This window comes from Prunus avium, chromosome 6, assembly GCF_965620075.1.
Source record: "Prunus avium chromosome 6, drPruAviu1.hap1.1, whole genome shotgun sequence".
Lineage (NCBI taxonomy): Eukaryota > Viridiplantae > Streptophyta > Magnoliopsida > Rosales > Rosaceae > Prunus > Prunus avium.
In genome coordinates this window covers 5,093,144-5,108,783 of record NC_142289.1, presented here as the reverse complement: position 1 = coordinate 5,108,783, position 15,640 = coordinate 5,093,144, and the positions used below count along the sequence as shown (strand labels likewise).

Here is a 15,640-nt window from a genome sequence, read left to right as displayed (position 1 = left end):
TCGCATGCGAGCCTCTAATGACACGTCCGCTACTATAAAAACTAAGCCCAACTCTCAAGCCAATGCGTAAACCACTTATCAAGCCCAAATTGTAGATTCCGTCAAATTAATTGACCTAATTCGATGTTGATAATATGCAACTACTACATGTGAGGACACTTTAATCGCTCCAAAATATTTGCGATGAACCGAAAATGTGATAATTTCGTCAACTTTTCTTACGAATTTTAGCTTGCAAGACTCAAATTAAATTTCGACGCTGGAATTTTCAAAGTTAAACCGACCGAGAATCAAAGTGGAAAAGATGTAAATTTATAGAAATGAAGAATGTAATTTGGGCCAAAAAGACTCAATAGTATTAATCAATCAATCATCTATGTGCATTGTAGTAAAAAGCTGGATTTATCAATGAAGTCAAAATATTAGATTTCATATTAGAAAAAGAAGTTTCTTTTTGATTTTCACATCGCAGGGGCAGCAATTAAAAATAAATAATTAAAAAGGCGGACAACCAAGTTCCATGAATCCGTAGCTCAGCTGATCTGTCCCTCACTTACGCGCCATTTGAGAAGCGTGGGACGGCAGCTTTTCATTTTTGAAAAAGTCCGGGAGATGCGGCTATGTAGATAATAGATTGATAATAATTTCCAAAATAAAAAACAATAATTTTGACGCAAGAAACCAGATTGGAAAAATGGCATAAACGACAGGTAGGCCCGACTTTAACGCCTCTCCTCCTCTTCCTTCCTATGTCGTACAATAATTACTTCACACAAATATATCACACGACAGTCAACATACTTTACTCTGAACCATTAACTGTCGTTTTCTATCTCCCCCTCTCTCTGGCTCTCTCCCTATCACAGAGATTAACATTTCTGTAGAAATTATAGAAGCACACAAAAATACCACGTAAAGAAAAAAAAAAAAAAAAAAAGAAGAAAAAAAGAGGAAAGGTCATATTTAGATGGACAAGACAAGAATAATCAGAGGAATATATTAGACCTTTTTTTTTTTGAGAGAGAAAATAGAAAGAGAGAGAGAAGGAGAGTGGCCGTTGCAACGGCCACCTTCACCCTTCACCCTCCACCTCAACATTTCTGGCTGGAATTACAAGTCAATGTGAAATTTCATCTCAATCAATCCATCATTCCTCTCTTTCTCTTTCCCCCAAAAACAAACAATATCCCATCCCCCACTTTCTCTCCATTTTCTCGGGAAAAAAAACAAAACTGAAAAAAAAGAGACGCCTCCCCAAAAAAGAAAAAACCCAGAAAAAAAGTTTGTGATTTTCCCAGCCTCCAATTGGCCTGGCCTGCTGCATCACCATCGTTTTCACCTTCAATTTTGTGTTTTTCTGGGTGCCCAAACGGTGGTGATTGCTGGGCATGAGGTAGATTTTTCTAAAAATATTTATTTAATTCTTGAGTTTTCAGTTTTTCATTTTCTTTTTGTTCGATTTTAGAGTTTTCCATTTCGAGGGTGGTTTGGGAAACTTGAAATTATTGTACTTTGAAGATGCAAAACAATATATTTACCACAATGCGTAGCTTGAAGATCATGGATGGGTGTAAAGGAACTCAAGTTTTCGCCATTAATCCTTCGGGAACCACCACCACCACCACCAACAATGGCGGTAGTGGTGGTGGTGTAGGAGACAAGCTTCTTCATCACCTCCAAGACCATCTCCGGGTCAACTCCACTCGATCCAGATCGAGCCGGAGCAGCTTGAGTTTCCAATCCCCTAACCCAATCGGCAACAATCTCGTGCTCGATACTCTTCTCCCCTATGGCCTTCCCTCTTCCGATCTCCTCGAGCCCCAAATCGAACCCTCCCTCAAGTCCGTCGATTTTGTCGAAACCCTAGCTGATGTCTACCGTAGGATTGATCATTGCCCCCAATTCGAGAAATCCAAGATGTATATGGAGCAATGTGCTATATTTCGGGGCCTGTCAGATCCAAAATTGTTCCGGCGGAGCCTCCGGTCGGCCAGGCAGCACGCGGTGGACGTACACACGAAGGTGGTGCTAGCTGCGTGGTTGAGGTATGAGAGGAGAGAGGACGAGCTTATTGGGTCCTCGGCAATGGACTGCTGTGGTAGAAATGCGGAATGTCCTAAGGCTAGTTTAGTTTCTGGGTATGACCCTGAATCTGCTTTTGAGTCTTGTATGTGTTCTCGGACCCCTGGCGGGGAAGAAGATGACACTCCTCGCCGGGAAGAAGACGACACTCCTCGCGGGGAAGAAGATGACGATGATTTTGTGATGGTGGGGGATGAGGAATGTTCGACTTCGGAGGAGGATGGTAATATGTCGTTTTGTATTGGAGATGCTGAGGTTAGGTGTGTAAGATACAAAATTGCCTCCCTTTCGACACCTTTTTATGCAATGTTGTATGGTAACTTCAAGGAGAGGCGAAGGGAGAAGATAAATTTCACGCAGAATGGGATCTCTGTGGAGGCAATGAGAGCAGTGGAGATTTTTAGCAGGACTAAGAGAGTAGATTATTTTGATGTGAGGATTGTTTTGGACCTTCTCTCTTTTGCAAACAGGTTTTGTTGTGATGATATGAAGTCGGCTTGCGATTCTCATTTGGCATCTCTGGTTTGTGAACTGGAGGATGCAATGCTGCTTATTGACTATGGATTGGAGGAGACTGCTCATCTTCTAGTGGGAGCTTGTTTGCAGGTGTTTCTGAGAGAGCTCCCCAGTTCATTGCATAATCCTCATATGATGAGATTATTTTGTAATTCAGAAGCAAGGCAAAGATTGACTATGGCAGGGCATGCTTCTTTTATTTTGTATTATTTCTTGAGCCAGATTGCCATGGAGGAAGACATGAGATCGAACACGACGGTGATGCTTCTAGAGAGGCTGGGAGAGTGTGCCACAGAAAGTTGGCAGAAGCAACTTGCATTCCATCAGTTAGGTGTGGTGATGCTTGAGAGGAAAGAATATAAAGATGCTCAGTGGTGGTTTGAAGCAGCAGTTGAGGTTGGTCATATTTATTCCTTGGTGGGTGTTGCAAGGGCCAAGTTCAAGCGTGGTCATAAGTATGCGGCATACAAGCAGATGAACTCTCTCATTTCTGATTACACACCGGTTGGGTGGATGTATCAGGATCGATCTCTGTATTGTATTGGAAAGGAAAAGATGATGGATTTGACGACTGCTACTCGATTGGATCCAACTCTATCTTATCCATACAAGTTAAGGGCTGTTTGTCTGTTGGAGGAGAACCAAATTGAAGCAGGTATCACAGAGATCAACAAGATAATTAGTTTCAAGGTCTCCCCTGATTGTCTTGAATTGCGGGCTTGGTTTTCAATTGCCCTAGAAGATTTTGAAGGAGCTCTCAGAGACGTCCGTGCACTCTTGACTTTGGACCCAAATTACATGATGTTTCATGGAAAAATGCATGGTGACCATCTGGTAGAGCTGCTCCGCCCTCTTGTTCAACAATGGAGTCAGGCTGATTGTTGGATGCAACTATATGATCGATGGTCCTCTGTTGATGATATTGGTTCTCTAGCTGTTGTACATCATATGTTGGCAAATGACCCTGGGAAGAGCCTTCTACGCTTTAGGCAATCTCTCCTTCTGTTACGGTAAGTACAAGAAAGTGGCATTTTACTTCGATATTCTCAGTTATACTGCATTTTCTTTATTGTTTTTTTATTTTATTTTTTCTGTCGATTATAATTCTGTACATTCTTTTCTTTGTTAATATGCATATTACCATTTTCCTTTGAAGGTCTTAATCCAGGCCATAACATCTTAAGTTTTTGACACTTGTAGAACTTAATTCACTTTCGATTCATTGGAATTGTATGTGCCAACTGACTATCTGCCTATATTGCATGCTGGCAGAACTCTAAGCCTCTTCTGATCCTAAGATGTATCATAGAGAAGAAATAAGCCATTTAATCCAATTGTTAGTGCTTTTTGGTTTTCCTTAGTTGCTATATTGTTCTGTTTTAGCAGCATCTCTGATGTTCCTGAAATTCACAGGTTAAATTGTCAAAAGGCTGCTATGCATAGTCTGCGGTTAGCTAGAAATCATTCTAGTTCTGAGCATGAACGGCTTGTCTATGAAGGATGGATATTGTATGACACTGGCCATCGTGAAGAAGCATTGGCAAAGGCAGAGGAGTCCATTTCTATCCAGAGATCATTTGAAGCATTTTTTCTTAAAGCATATGCTTTAGCAGACTCAAGTCTTGATTCTGAGTCCTCAACATATGTGATCCAGCTTCTGGAGGAAGCACTTAGATGCCCTTCAGATGGCCTTAGAAAAGGACAAGTAAGTGTCATCCTTAGAATAACTTTTTGGTCCTGATATTATGAACTTCAATTTTATTCAGATTGGTAACTATGTTATCCTGCAGGCACTAAATAATTTAGGAAGTGTGTACGTAGATTCTGATAAGCTGGATCTTGCTGCTGACTGCTACACGAATGCACTCAACATTAAGCATACACGAGCACATCAGGGTCTAGCACGAGTATATCATCTTAAAAATCACCGCAAAGCTGCATATGATGAGATGACGAAGCTGATAGAGAAGGCGCGAAACAATGCATCAGCTTATGAGAAACGTTCAGAATACTGTGACCGTGACATGGCAAAGAATGATCTAAGTATGGCCACACAATTAGATCCCCTGAGGACATATCCATACAGATATAGGGCAGCAGGTATGTTGTTACTATGGTTCTTGTTTGTTTAGTACATGGCTTTTAAATTGGAAGTCACTGTTTATAGTTAGTGCTGGGAGGTGAAACTGCATCAATGGTAATATTGTTACTATTTAAATATACAGAGATGATCATTATTGATTCCAAGTCCTTGGGCCTTAATTTAGTTATCAGCTGTTATGTGTCAAATGAATCACCTAGAAACTAGAATCTACACATAGCTAGGTTTTCAAGCTGATGAGCTGTTGGTCCATTCTGTTGGCTGGAGTTTCAATTGCTATGGAATTGAACAGTTTAGAGGGCTTTATTTCAGGTCCTTAGAACCTAGTTTTTTTTTTCTTTCCCCTTTCTCTTTTTCAATCACCTTTGTTTAAGTTTTATCTGTCTAAACATTTTGACTTGTTTTCATTGAGCCTAAGTTGCATGTCTATCTGCGCTTTCCCCCTCGTGCCCAATGTTTGAAGTTGTATTATACACAATAGCTAACTAGCACATCTCTGTTTTATTGTTCTGCAGTAGGATTTGAACTGAACACTGACAGTTTAAATAGAAATCAGCATCCTGATTCCTGATGTATTTGGCAACTTGAAATTTGTCATTAAGTGACCAAACTTACTATTAAAGAAGGAAGTACATAATTTAAGATAGAAAAAGAAAAAAATAAAAAGAAACTGAACATTTTCATTTTGACGTTCTGGTGAACCTAGGTTTGGTCTGTTATATGCTTCATATGATTATGTTATCAGTTGTACAGTGATGACCCTTGAATTCCTTGAGAAAAGTATCTATGGGTGTGTGGAAAACATTCTGAACTAACATGGAAATTATGGCGACCAGTTTTGATGGATGACCACAAAGAAGCAGAAGCTATAGAAGAACTAAGTAAAGCCATATCCTTCAAACCGGACCTACAGCTGCTACATCTTCGAGCAGCATTTCATGAATCAATGGGTGACTTTGTCTCCACTGTGCGAGACTGTGAAGCAGCCCTCTGTCTTGATCCCAACCATGCTGACACTCATGATCTCTATGCTAAAGCACGGGAGCGCGTTAATGAACAACTGAAGTGAGAGAATCACAGAGCCATTATTCTTTAATGTATGGAGGCAATCATGCTGTTGCTACCTGATTCTTTTAATGTGGAAAAGGCCAGCAATTGTCAGCATAGGTGCTCCTTTGGATTTTGTCTCTAGAAATCTACAATTGTAGAGTTCCATGGCTTGAAGAGTGGAAGCCAAGAAAGAATTTGGATTCATAAAGAAGGAAAGTAGAGGAGCAAGATAGCATGTAAATATCAATTGTTTATTGATTGGATCAATTTATTTAAGTAGAGCAGAGACCTGCTGCTGCTACTGTCTGATATACTACTCCAGCAAAGACGGGAGCAGAAGTAAACCACGGCGAAAAGAATCTTGTACATGATATGTAAGCTTGTGATGCGTGTTTGTCCAATTTAGATGTCTACTTTGTGTTGTTTTCGGCCAAGCGGTTTGCAATGTGTTCTAATCTTGTCATTTTGTTCTCTCATTCGTTGTATAACCTTCATGGTTTTCCATTATGACCGACACGAAAATGATTTATTTTTACAGAGGCTTAATGGGGCCAAATTCAAAGCCAGTTCTGCATTTTCCACTTTTTGAAGACTCTTTCCTATTTAATTTCCCCTTCCATTTATTAATAGTTTTGGTATCATCTGGGCAATGCATAAAATGAGATTTTGAGGCCTTTTATTTTATTTTTAAGCAAGAAATTTGACACAATGCAGTGATGTTGAAGTAGTGAACTACCAATGACTTCAAACAAAACATCACTACATTGCCCTATTTGGTGCCCTACGCTTCTGTTTGACTGGAGAATGTAAGTAGATAAATCCAGTGGTGTTGAACTGGTCCCTCAATTTCATAGAAAAGGGCCTTTCTACCTGATCACCTGTGACCATTTTAAAGTGAAAATCAGTGTTAAACGGACTGCACGAGATACCCATAAAGTCCAACTGTCCTGCAATTATATCATTCAACTGCCCCTAACACTTCTCATTCACCTACAGCTTTAGTTCTTCCAATATATGCTCTCCTGCAAGTAGAAGTTGAAGATTCAAAATGTCCTAGAATGCTGAACTTCAATGTACCACTGCTCTCAACCAGGCGCCCTGCAAACTCCGGCAGCGTAGATTTACAAGGCGCATCGCTGAGCACGAGTGACAGAATTCCGTTTTCCTGGGAACAAGTTCCTGGCAAGCCCAAGGACTTGAACACAAGTGATGATGTCCATGATGGGGACACACCTCGACCCAAGCTACCTCCAGGCTGGTGGCGCCGGCCTCATGATCTCGATGATGGATGCGAGGGCGATGATGATTTTGATGATGATGTTGGTGATGTTGATGGCGATATTGACAACGTTGATTACAGCAACGATGCTTTCTCAGATGCCATAGATGTGTTCTCATTGTCAGAGGCAATAGACATTGTGGAAAAGAAAGCACAGAGAGAACATGAAACAACAGTTAGTTTGAAGTTAAAGCTTGCACAAGAGTCAAGGGAGATGAACCAAAAGTGCTCAAATTTCATAATCGAGCGGTTTCTTCCAGATGCCACTGCATTGGCTGCATCATCTGCTCTACAGCTAAATGTGTCTCAGATCAGTTCAAGCAATGAGCTTTGTTATCCATGGAATTATCCAGAGCCAGAGGCTTGTGTTTCAAGAACAGTCTGCAGGCAATCGTACTCTTCACCTAAGGGTTGTGGCTTGCATGTTTTCTTCCCTTGGCGCATGAAGCACAAGCTCTGTGGAATTAAGAGCCCTGTCAGTGCACAAGCTCATTGCAGTGTAAAACACAAGAAACATAGATCATAAGCAGCTAAAAGGCTAATTGAGTAATTAGAACTTGATGTATAGTATAATTATGAAATTTTCTTCTTTTTGATGCTTTTGTTTCTATTTGTCAAAAAGTTTTACTTACATTCTGCTTATTGGCTTGATCTGACGATGCAGAGAAATTAACTGCAATCTAAATAAGTTTTGCATCTAAATCTCCATATAATTGTTATGTTCCATATTGATATGGTTGAATTGGTACTTACTTATGCTGGTAATAATGAAATTTTAATTTCAGATTATGGACAAACACTGCATACCAACATCAAATTCCTTATAATTTAAGGTCACCAACAAAGGCTGGCTATTATTCACTAAGACATTTTCTACTCAAATCCAAATGTTGCTCATCAAACCGTGGCTTGGCATTCATTTACATATACAAATAGAGTGAATCATATCTTTTGGAAAGTAAGAAAATGTGTATTCAAAAGGGCATTCTCTTATGGTCCTTGAATTGCCAGTGGTGCAATAGCGTAGTTCATTATTTATGGTCATTGAATTTGCAACGATGCATGTACGTGCACTATCGGTAATTCAACAGCGTATAACTATATTTGTCTTATGTATATTTTTTAATGACCGTTATAATTCCATTGTATTTGTCTCAAGTTTTTTTTTTTCCTAAACTACATGATTATTCAGAAATCTTAAATACAGTAGTGGTTTTGGAAATGTGCGAGATTTGACTATCTACCAAAAAAGTTTATATGACATTTTTTTTATGCGAAAAAGTTTATATGATATTACTTTTAGAAAAGAAACAAAAAAAGGTTTATTTGATATTTCTGAACGGTACGCTGTCGGCACGAACCAACCATTCACACGTGGGAGATTTCAAAAAATCCTAGGGTTTTCAAGGGCGGTGAACCCGGGCAGCCTCGGGCAGGCACAGACCCCTGCCCGCTGGTTCTTATTTCAGAAACTTTGGTGACCCCCTCTCGTCTTCCTCCCGCTTCTTCCAAGCATTCGAAATATAAACCATTATATAAATCGCCGATAAATTCATTTTCATTCATACGCTCTCTTCCTCAATCTCTCTCGCTCTCTCGCTCTCTCGGTGCTCTGCTTTGTCTCTACGCAACGTGCAGAGGGGAGGTGAAGTGCTCGCTTGCTCTTCTATTTGTTCTTTGAGTAGGGTTTTAGAGCCTTACTCGCGCGCGCTGCTTCATCGGCTTCTACTTAGGGTATCTCTCTCTTTCTAATCTCAATCTATGCTGTTTGGTTTACATTTCTGGTAATAGATCTGCTGCTTTTGTATGTTTCTACTAGTTTTTGGTCCCCTAGGTTTTGTGCTCCACTTTAGTTTTTGCTCTGTGAAATGCGATTAGGGTTTTATTTAGTCTAATGCGGTTCCTTAGGGTTTCAGTATTCAGGATCTTACTTTTTGTTTTCAATCGAATAGTGTATGTCATGGATTGTGTTATGTTTGGGGTTTTGAGGATTTAAGTTATGTGTTCGTCTACATTTCTTTCCTTTTGTTTATTTGGGTTGTCTTTCTTACTCTTAAGCAATTTGAAATGTAATAAATGGTTATGAGTGAGGTTATTTTATATTACGAGTTAGTCTAAATCATTTTAAATTGTTTCTCTGGAAATCTGAATGAAAAGAAGAGGGAAGAGAAGGAGATTTTTCTATGTTTCTCACATGATGCTTTGTATCTGAGTTTTAAGGAATTAAGCTTCTGGCTCAGAAGTTTCGGATGTCATGGTTCTGGTACCTCAGAAACTGAATTTGGCCAGTTAGTTTGGAATTTGGATCGATGCTTGAATCACCTTTGGTATAGAAGAGAAAAAGACATGAGTTGCAATTTTATATAATTTTAGTACAAGTTATGGTTTTGGTTGTCATGTTAGTTGTATTTGGAGGTTTCTGTTTCTCTCTACAGTTGCTGCTTTCATGCTTGATCATTCTTTTCACTGTTCCTTGCAATGTATATGTCCTCTATTGATTTAGCAAATTTTCAAGTAGATTTATTAATTTATTTAGCTTTCTTTTTTGTAATCTTTAGTCAATGACATACTGTATAGCCTCAAGAAATCATTGGTTTCAACTCAATCATTATTATCTGTTTATATATTCTTATGTATCTTTTTTGTGGTTTCTTTTGTAGTAGGAAAGAAATGGCTATGGAGATTACTCAGTTTCTATTGGCAGCTCAATCAGCTGATGCAAGAATTCGTACTGAAGCAGAGGCTAATCTTAGGCAATTTCAAGAGCAAAACGTTCCTTCTTTTCTTCTGTCTTTGTCAGTTGAGCTTGCAAACAATGAGAAACCCACTGAATCCCGTACGTTGGCTGGTATAGTGCTTAAGAACTCATTAGATGCCAAAGATGCTGTTACAAAAGAACATCTTGCTCGACAATGGATGGCTATTGACATTTCTATTATATCTCAAATCAAGGACTTGCTCTTAAGGACACTTGGGTCACCTGTGTCAGAGGCAAGACACACCTCTGCCCAAGTTATTGCGAAAATTGCTTCTATTGATATTCCCAGGAAACAGTGGACTGGCCTAATTGGATCTTTGCTTAACAATATGACTCAGCGAGATAGCCCTGCTGGTTTGAAACAGTCAACCTTGGAAACACTTGGTTATGTATGTGAGGAGATATCCCATCAAGATCTTGGGCAAGATGAGGTGAACAATGTTCTTACTGCTGTAGTCCAAGGAATGAACCTTGCTGAAAACAGCCCTGACGTCCGTCTTGCTGCAACAAGGGCTCTATATAATGCCCTGGAGTTTGCACAGACCAACTTTGAAAATGAGATGGAACGGAATTACATCATGAAGATGGTCTGTGAGACGGCCTTGTCTAAGGAGGTAGATATTAGGCAGGCTGCTTTTGAGTGTCTTGCTTCAATTGCTTCAAGGTACTATGAGGTGCTTGAGCCTTATATGCAGGCTCTCTTTGAGCTTACGTCAAATGCTGTAAAGGGGGATGAAGAGGCCGTTGCCCTCCAAGCAATTGAGTTTTGGAGCTCCATTTGTGATGAAGAAATAGAGCTTCAAGAATTTGAGAGTGGTGAGAGTGGGGACTCTGTGCCTCATTCACGTTTTATAGAAAAAGCTCTGACGTCTCTAGTTCCAATGCTGCTGGAAACTTTGCTGAAACAGGAAGAAAATCTAGACCAAGATGACAACATTTGGAATATTGCAATGGCTGGCGGGACATGCCTAGAACTTGTTGCCAGGACTGTTGGGGATGCCATTCTACCCCTTGTGATGCCATTTGTGGAGGCTAACATAGTGAAGCCAGATTGGCACTGTCGTGAGGCAGCCACATTTGCATTTGGCTCAATCATTGAAGGCCCAACCATTGAGCAGCTATCTGGTCTGGTCCATGCAGGTTTAGATTTCCTGCTAAGATTAATGAAGGATGAAAACAACCATGTCAAAGACACTACTGCTTGGACTCTCAGTCGTATATTTGAGTTTTTGCACCATCCTGCTCGGGGATTTTCCGTGATTTCTCCTGATAACCTTCCAAGGGTGGTGGAAGTATTGTTGGAAGGCACGAAGGATGCTCCAAATGTTGCAGAGAAGGTCTGTTGTGCCATTTATCACCTTTGCCAAGGGTATGAGGAAGCAGGAACCTCTTCCTCTCTCTTTACTCCATATGTCCCAGCCATCATTGAATGTCTTCTTTCCACTGCTAGTCGTCCAGATGGGGATGATTCTAGATTGAGGTCTACTGCATATGAATCAGTGAATGCAGTTGTAAGGTGTTCCAATATTGTAGAAACATCACAAATTATAGTTCAGCTACTCCCTGTGATCATGAATAAGTTAAGTCAGACTTTGGAGCTTCAGATTGTATCGTCAGATGACAAGGAAAAGCAAGGAGACTTGCAAGCTTCTTTTTGTGGTGTCCTCCAGGTTATCATTCAGAAACTTAGCAGTGTTGAGGAAACTAAGCGCTTTATATTGGAGGCAGCAGATCAGATAATGCTTTTGTTTCTTAGAGTGTTTGCTTGCCGTAGTTCTACAGTGCATGAGGAAGCAATGCTTGCTATAGGTGCACTGGCTTATGCAACTGGGTCTCATTTTGAAAAGTACCTGCCTGAACTGTACAAGTATTTGGAGATGGGGTTGCAGAATTTTGAGGAGTATCAAGTCTGTGCTATCACAGTTGGGGTGGTTGGTGACATTTGCCGTGCCTTGGATGACAAGGCATTACAGTACTGTGATGGGATTATGAATCACCTGATGAAAGACTTGTCTAGTGAAGCGCTCCACCGGTCTGTCAAGCCTCCCATATTCTCTGTCTTTGGCGACATAGCTCTCGCAATAGGAGAGCATTTTGAGAAGTATACACCTTATGCAGTGCAGATGATGCAGGGAGCTGCGGAGCTCTGTGCTCGGATGGACTCCAGTGCTAATGATGATGAGTTATTGGAATATGGAAACCAGCTAAAGTGTAGCATCTTTGAAGCTTATTCTGGTATACTTCAGGGCTTTAAGAATTCAAAACCTCATGTCATGCTGCCATATGCCCAACATATCCTGCAGTTTGTTGAATTGGTCTTAAGGGAGACGAACAGGTATCATCCTCTCTCTCTCTCTCTCTCTCTCTCTCTCTCTCTCTATATATATATATATATATATATATATATATATCCAGATGTAACAAATATATTGCCCCTAAATTTCTGGCTTTGTCGGTTTGGAATCTGTTTTCTTCCTATCTGATTGTCCTTGTTTTACAGGGATGACAGTGTGACAAATGCTGCAGTTGCTGCATTGGGTGACGTTGCAGATGTACTTGGCCCAAACATTAAACCGCTATTTGGGGACCTTGCATTCATTGATGCCTTTTTGCAAGAGTGTCTTCAATCCGATGATGAACAACTCAGGACAACGGCAGCTTGGACTCTGGAGAGGATTAGGCGCATCATGGAGTCATGAGAAGTGGCTGGTTCTTTTGTGAGTAAATGATATTTTCTGTCTAGTATTAGTATTCAGCGAGGCCTAATGGACACAGGTTCTGTACTTTGGAGATTTCTTAGAAAACCATCATCATTGAAGCCAGTATGAAGGTGGCTTTTCTTATGTTTTTGAACTCTGTTAATTGTAATACATCCACTGATCAGTGGTTTGATGGGTCAATTTTTATGTTCTCCTTCAGTTTTTCTCATGCTTCTTTACTCATACTGCTGTACAACTTCATATTCTACGACAATGCTTAGAAGCCCCAAACGACATTTGACTTCCTAGTTTGCATCAAATCAAATGCTTAATAAACTTAGAATAGAGCTCTGATAATTTTTGTTATAGCTTAAGAATTAAAAAACTTATATATATAATTGATTGGACAATGAATTTTAGCCAAATGTTACAATGTTTGATTTGAATTGAATCTCCCCCAATAATAAATCAGAAATAAAAAGAATGGGGAGCAAAAATTGAAAGCATAAAACCACTGCTATCTGCCACCGCTCATGGAACTACAAGAGATCCCACCTACGGATGATGACTGATACGATGTGATTGTATCGGTCGAAAGGAGCTGCATAAATCTAGCGTTCGTTTCACTGATCCGTCCAGAATCAACAATGCTCCAGTTGTCGACTTCTGGAAGCTGCTCATCCTCATGGAGATATCGTACCACTTGTCTCATGGTAGGCCTAGCGTCTGGTTTGTAGTGAGAGCAAATCAAACCCAGCTCCAGCACCAACTTCATCTCCTTAACAACATAATTCGAATCCAAGTTCGGATCAACAGTTTCGAGTATGCGATCCTCTTGATGATTCTCCATCACCCAATCCGCGAGAATGAATTCGCCTGAGCCGATAGGTCTTTGCCCGCAAGCCACTTCAAGGAGCAAAACTCCATATGCAAACACATCAGAGCATGTGGAGGCCTTCCCTGTGCGAGCCAATTCAGGGGCAATGTACCCAATTGTACCAACCACACCTGTGGTGTGTGATATTTCTCCATGATCATAGAGCCTGGCAAGGCCAAAGTCGCTTAGCCGGGGGTTCATGTCTGCATCTATCAAGACGTTGCTCGACTTCACGTCTCTGTGAATCACCACTTGCTCCCATTCTTCATGTAGATACAACAATCCGGAGGCAATGCCTTTGAGGATGTTGAATCTTTGCTCCCAGCTCAATACAAAGTTGTCTCTGGGCTCAAAAATGAGTGTGTCAAGGCTTCCATATGGGATGTAATCGTAGACTATAAGGAGGTTGTTCTTTTTCTTGCACCAGCCTTGGAGATGGACCAAATTCTTGTGCCTCAATCGTCCCAAGCTCTCAATTTCTGCCGCAAATTCCCTCATTCCTTGAATGGAATTTCTTGTGATCTTCTTAACTGCAATTTCACATCCAGAAGAAGCTAAGACACCTTTGTAAACTTCACCAAAGCCGCCGGCTCCAATCACACCAGAGGCTTTGAAACCCTTTGTTGCTGTATAAAGATCCTTGTACTTGAACCTGTGAGGACAATCCAGCTCCCAATCCTCAAGACTCTCAGACTCAAATCCCACCATTTTTCTATATAAGGTAAAGAAGAACAAAATTGCCAACAACACGAAGACCACAACCGATAAGGCCACAATAAGAGCCTTAATCTGGGGTTTGTAAGAGGATGAACTTTTCTCTTTTGGTGGGTTAGGAAGCTGGGAAAGGTTGAGTTTACTTGGCATCCCATCCACTGCAAAACTCCATGCTATTATGTAATGAGAGCTTACCTCTTTCCCTGTGGATGCAGAAAAGCCGGCATACATAGTCTGTTGAAGAATAGAGGACAGGTTGACATGATGGGACAATAGTGGTTGGTCTGGTTTCATCTTATCTATGGGAGCTATTGTGACATTCACAAATTTAGTTTTGCCATCATAATCTATCCAAGCTTGGATAAGATCACCGCTCTCCAAGTTCATTTCTTCTTTGTGCGCACCTGCGACAAAGTAAGCAGCTGGTTCAGATGCCACAGAGTACACACTGTTAATGTTGATGCCAACATGGTTTCCTTTAGTGTTGGACTTTTCTTTGAACCCGTTTACCGTATCGAATTCAACAGCAAAGATGTGGTTCGAAGAGTAATTGTCATTTGTAGAATTGACAATCCCAAGGAAGTGCCCAGGTTCAGCCCCGGGGAAGCGCGGAGAGGGAGACAGTGTGAAGGCTAGGCCAAAGCCACCTTTGCCGGAGCTTGATGAGACTATTGCAAAAACAAAATGTGTGCTGAAAGAAGAAGCATTGGGGTATGAAGAAGAGCTTTTGTCAAACATGTTTATAGGTTTGTCATAGAATGCATGGCCTATAATATTATGTGTTTTGTTAGTGAGCCTGATCATACCAGAGGGCTTGAGTATAGAAGCCCCCTCTAGGGTCAGATTTGAATCACTTCCATTGAACCCATTGAACAAGAATTCAACTCCTTGACCCAGAGAGCAAATGGGAAACAAGAAGACAAGGAACAAGGCTAAGGAAACTGCTAAAGCCATTGAAGTTTTGAGCTGAGAAATTGCAGATTAGAGCAAGTCGAAAGACCTTAATGTAGCTGAGGAGTGAGAGGAAGGTGAAGGACTTGAATTGGTCAAGGTTTTTAGCCTATTGTCTGTCCTGAGCTGAGGGCCAAGACAGCAAGAAGGGAAAACAACCCTGCCAATAGGGAACTGAGTTCTTGAGGCACCTTGCAATTAACTGTCGAAGTCAATAAGGTTGGAATTATATATAGATGTTCATTTTCCGCGTTGGAAGGTGTTCTGAATGTTCCAAGAGAAAAAGACTTAAACGAAATTATTGACCAACTGATAATGGCATATTGGATTATTATTATTGCCTCCATTGACTTGCTCAACCTTTAACAATTAACCCTCTTATGATATGTCATGGAAGAAAAGGACTTGAGTGATTATCAACATATCTCCAATATTTTAGTGGCTATAGATCCTTCTGTCTACTCTTTGGCACAAAATGACCGCTAACTATAAATTTTTAGACTTGACTCTTAACAAGGGACTGGTACATTGAACATTTAGAGAGCAAGAATGCAATTACACAAAGAAAAAGAAGGGACTAAGAAGAAAAAAACTTGGAATTATAATATTTGGA

The 15,640-nt window shown here is 40.5% G+C and overlaps 4 protein-coding genes across 5 annotated transcripts; 3 read left to right on the top strand and 1 right to left on the bottom strand.

Annotated features, from left to right (window-relative positions):
* The first annotated feature begins 996 nt into the window (after positions 1-996).
* On the top strand, positions 997-6,330 carry ETO1 (tetratricopeptide repeat (TPR)-containing protein). The gene is made up of 4 exons (XM_021970769.2): positions 997-3,608; positions 4,012-4,303; positions 4,389-4,698; positions 5,536-6,330. The coding sequence occupies exons 1-4, from the start codon at positions 1,519-1,521 to the stop codon at positions 5,766-5,768; spliced, it is 2,925 nt and encodes a 974-aa protein (XP_021826461.1). The 5' UTR covers positions 997-1,518; the 3' UTR covers positions 5,769-6,330.
* Positions 6,331-6,453: 123 nt separating this feature from the next.
* Positions 6,454-7,696, top strand: LOC110767283 (uncharacterized). Its single transcript, XM_021970785.2, has one exon. The coding sequence runs from the start codon at positions 6,808-6,810 to the stop codon at positions 7,552-7,554; it is 747 nt and encodes a 248-aa protein (XP_021826477.2). The 5' UTR covers positions 6,454-6,807; the 3' UTR covers positions 7,555-7,696.
* A 786-nt stretch (positions 7,697-8,482) lies between these two features.
* LOC110767294 (importin subunit beta-1) lies at positions 8,483-12,719 on the top strand. Of its 2 annotated transcripts, none has more exons than XM_021970798.2 (3): positions 8,483-8,762; positions 9,692-12,121; positions 12,287-12,719. In XM_021970798.2, the coding sequence occupies exons 2-3, from the start codon at positions 9,699-9,701 to the stop codon at positions 12,483-12,485; spliced, it is 2,622 nt and encodes an 873-aa protein (XP_021826490.2). In that variant the 5' UTR covers positions 8,483-8,762; positions 9,692-9,698; the 3' UTR covers positions 12,486-12,719. The 2 variants fall into 2 exon arrangements, with proteins under 2 accessions (XP_021826490.2, XP_021826491.2); XM_021970799.2 differs by having other exon boundaries at positions 9,689-12,121.
* A 119-nt stretch (positions 12,720-12,838) lies between these two features.
* On the bottom strand, positions 12,839-15,239 carry LOC110767272 (putative L-type lectin-domain containing receptor kinase VI.1). Its single transcript, XM_021970768.2, has one exon. The coding sequence runs from the start codon at positions 15,028-15,030 to the stop codon at positions 13,003-13,005; it is 2,028 nt and encodes a 675-aa protein (XP_021826460.2). The 5' UTR covers positions 15,031-15,239; the 3' UTR covers positions 12,839-13,002.
* Between the last annotated feature and the right edge of the window lie 401 nt (positions 15,240-15,640).

Excerpts from the sequence above, each read along its gene's own strand:
- ETO1 (XM_021970769.2), top strand. The coding sequence starts at position 1,519 with ATGCAAAACAATATATTTACCACAATGCGTAGCTTGAAGATCATGGAT. Across the intron at positions 4,304-4,388 it reads ATGGCCTTAGAAAAGGACAA|GCACTAAATAATTTAGGAAG; the intron begins GTAAGTGTCATC and ends GTTATCCTGCAG. Across the intron at positions 4,699-5,535 it reads ATACAGATATAGGGCAGCAG|TTTTGATGGATGACCACAAA; the intron begins GTATGTTGTTAC and ends TATGGCGACCAG.
- LOC110767283 (XM_021970785.2), top strand. The coding sequence starts at position 6,808 with ATGCTGAACTTCAATGTACCACTGCTCTCAACCAGGCGCCCTGCAAAC.
- LOC110767294 (XM_021970798.2), top strand. The coding sequence starts at position 9,699 with ATGGCTATGGAGATTACTCAGTTTCTATTGGCAGCTCAATCAGCTGAT. Across the intron at positions 12,122-12,286 it reads GTCTTAAGGGAGACGAACAG|GGATGACAGTGTGACAAATG; the intron begins GTATCATCCTCT and ends CTTGTTTTACAG.
- LOC110767272 (XM_021970768.2), bottom strand. The coding sequence starts at position 15,030 with ATGGCTTTAGCAGTTTCCTTAGCCTTGTTCCTTGTCTTCTTGTTTCCC.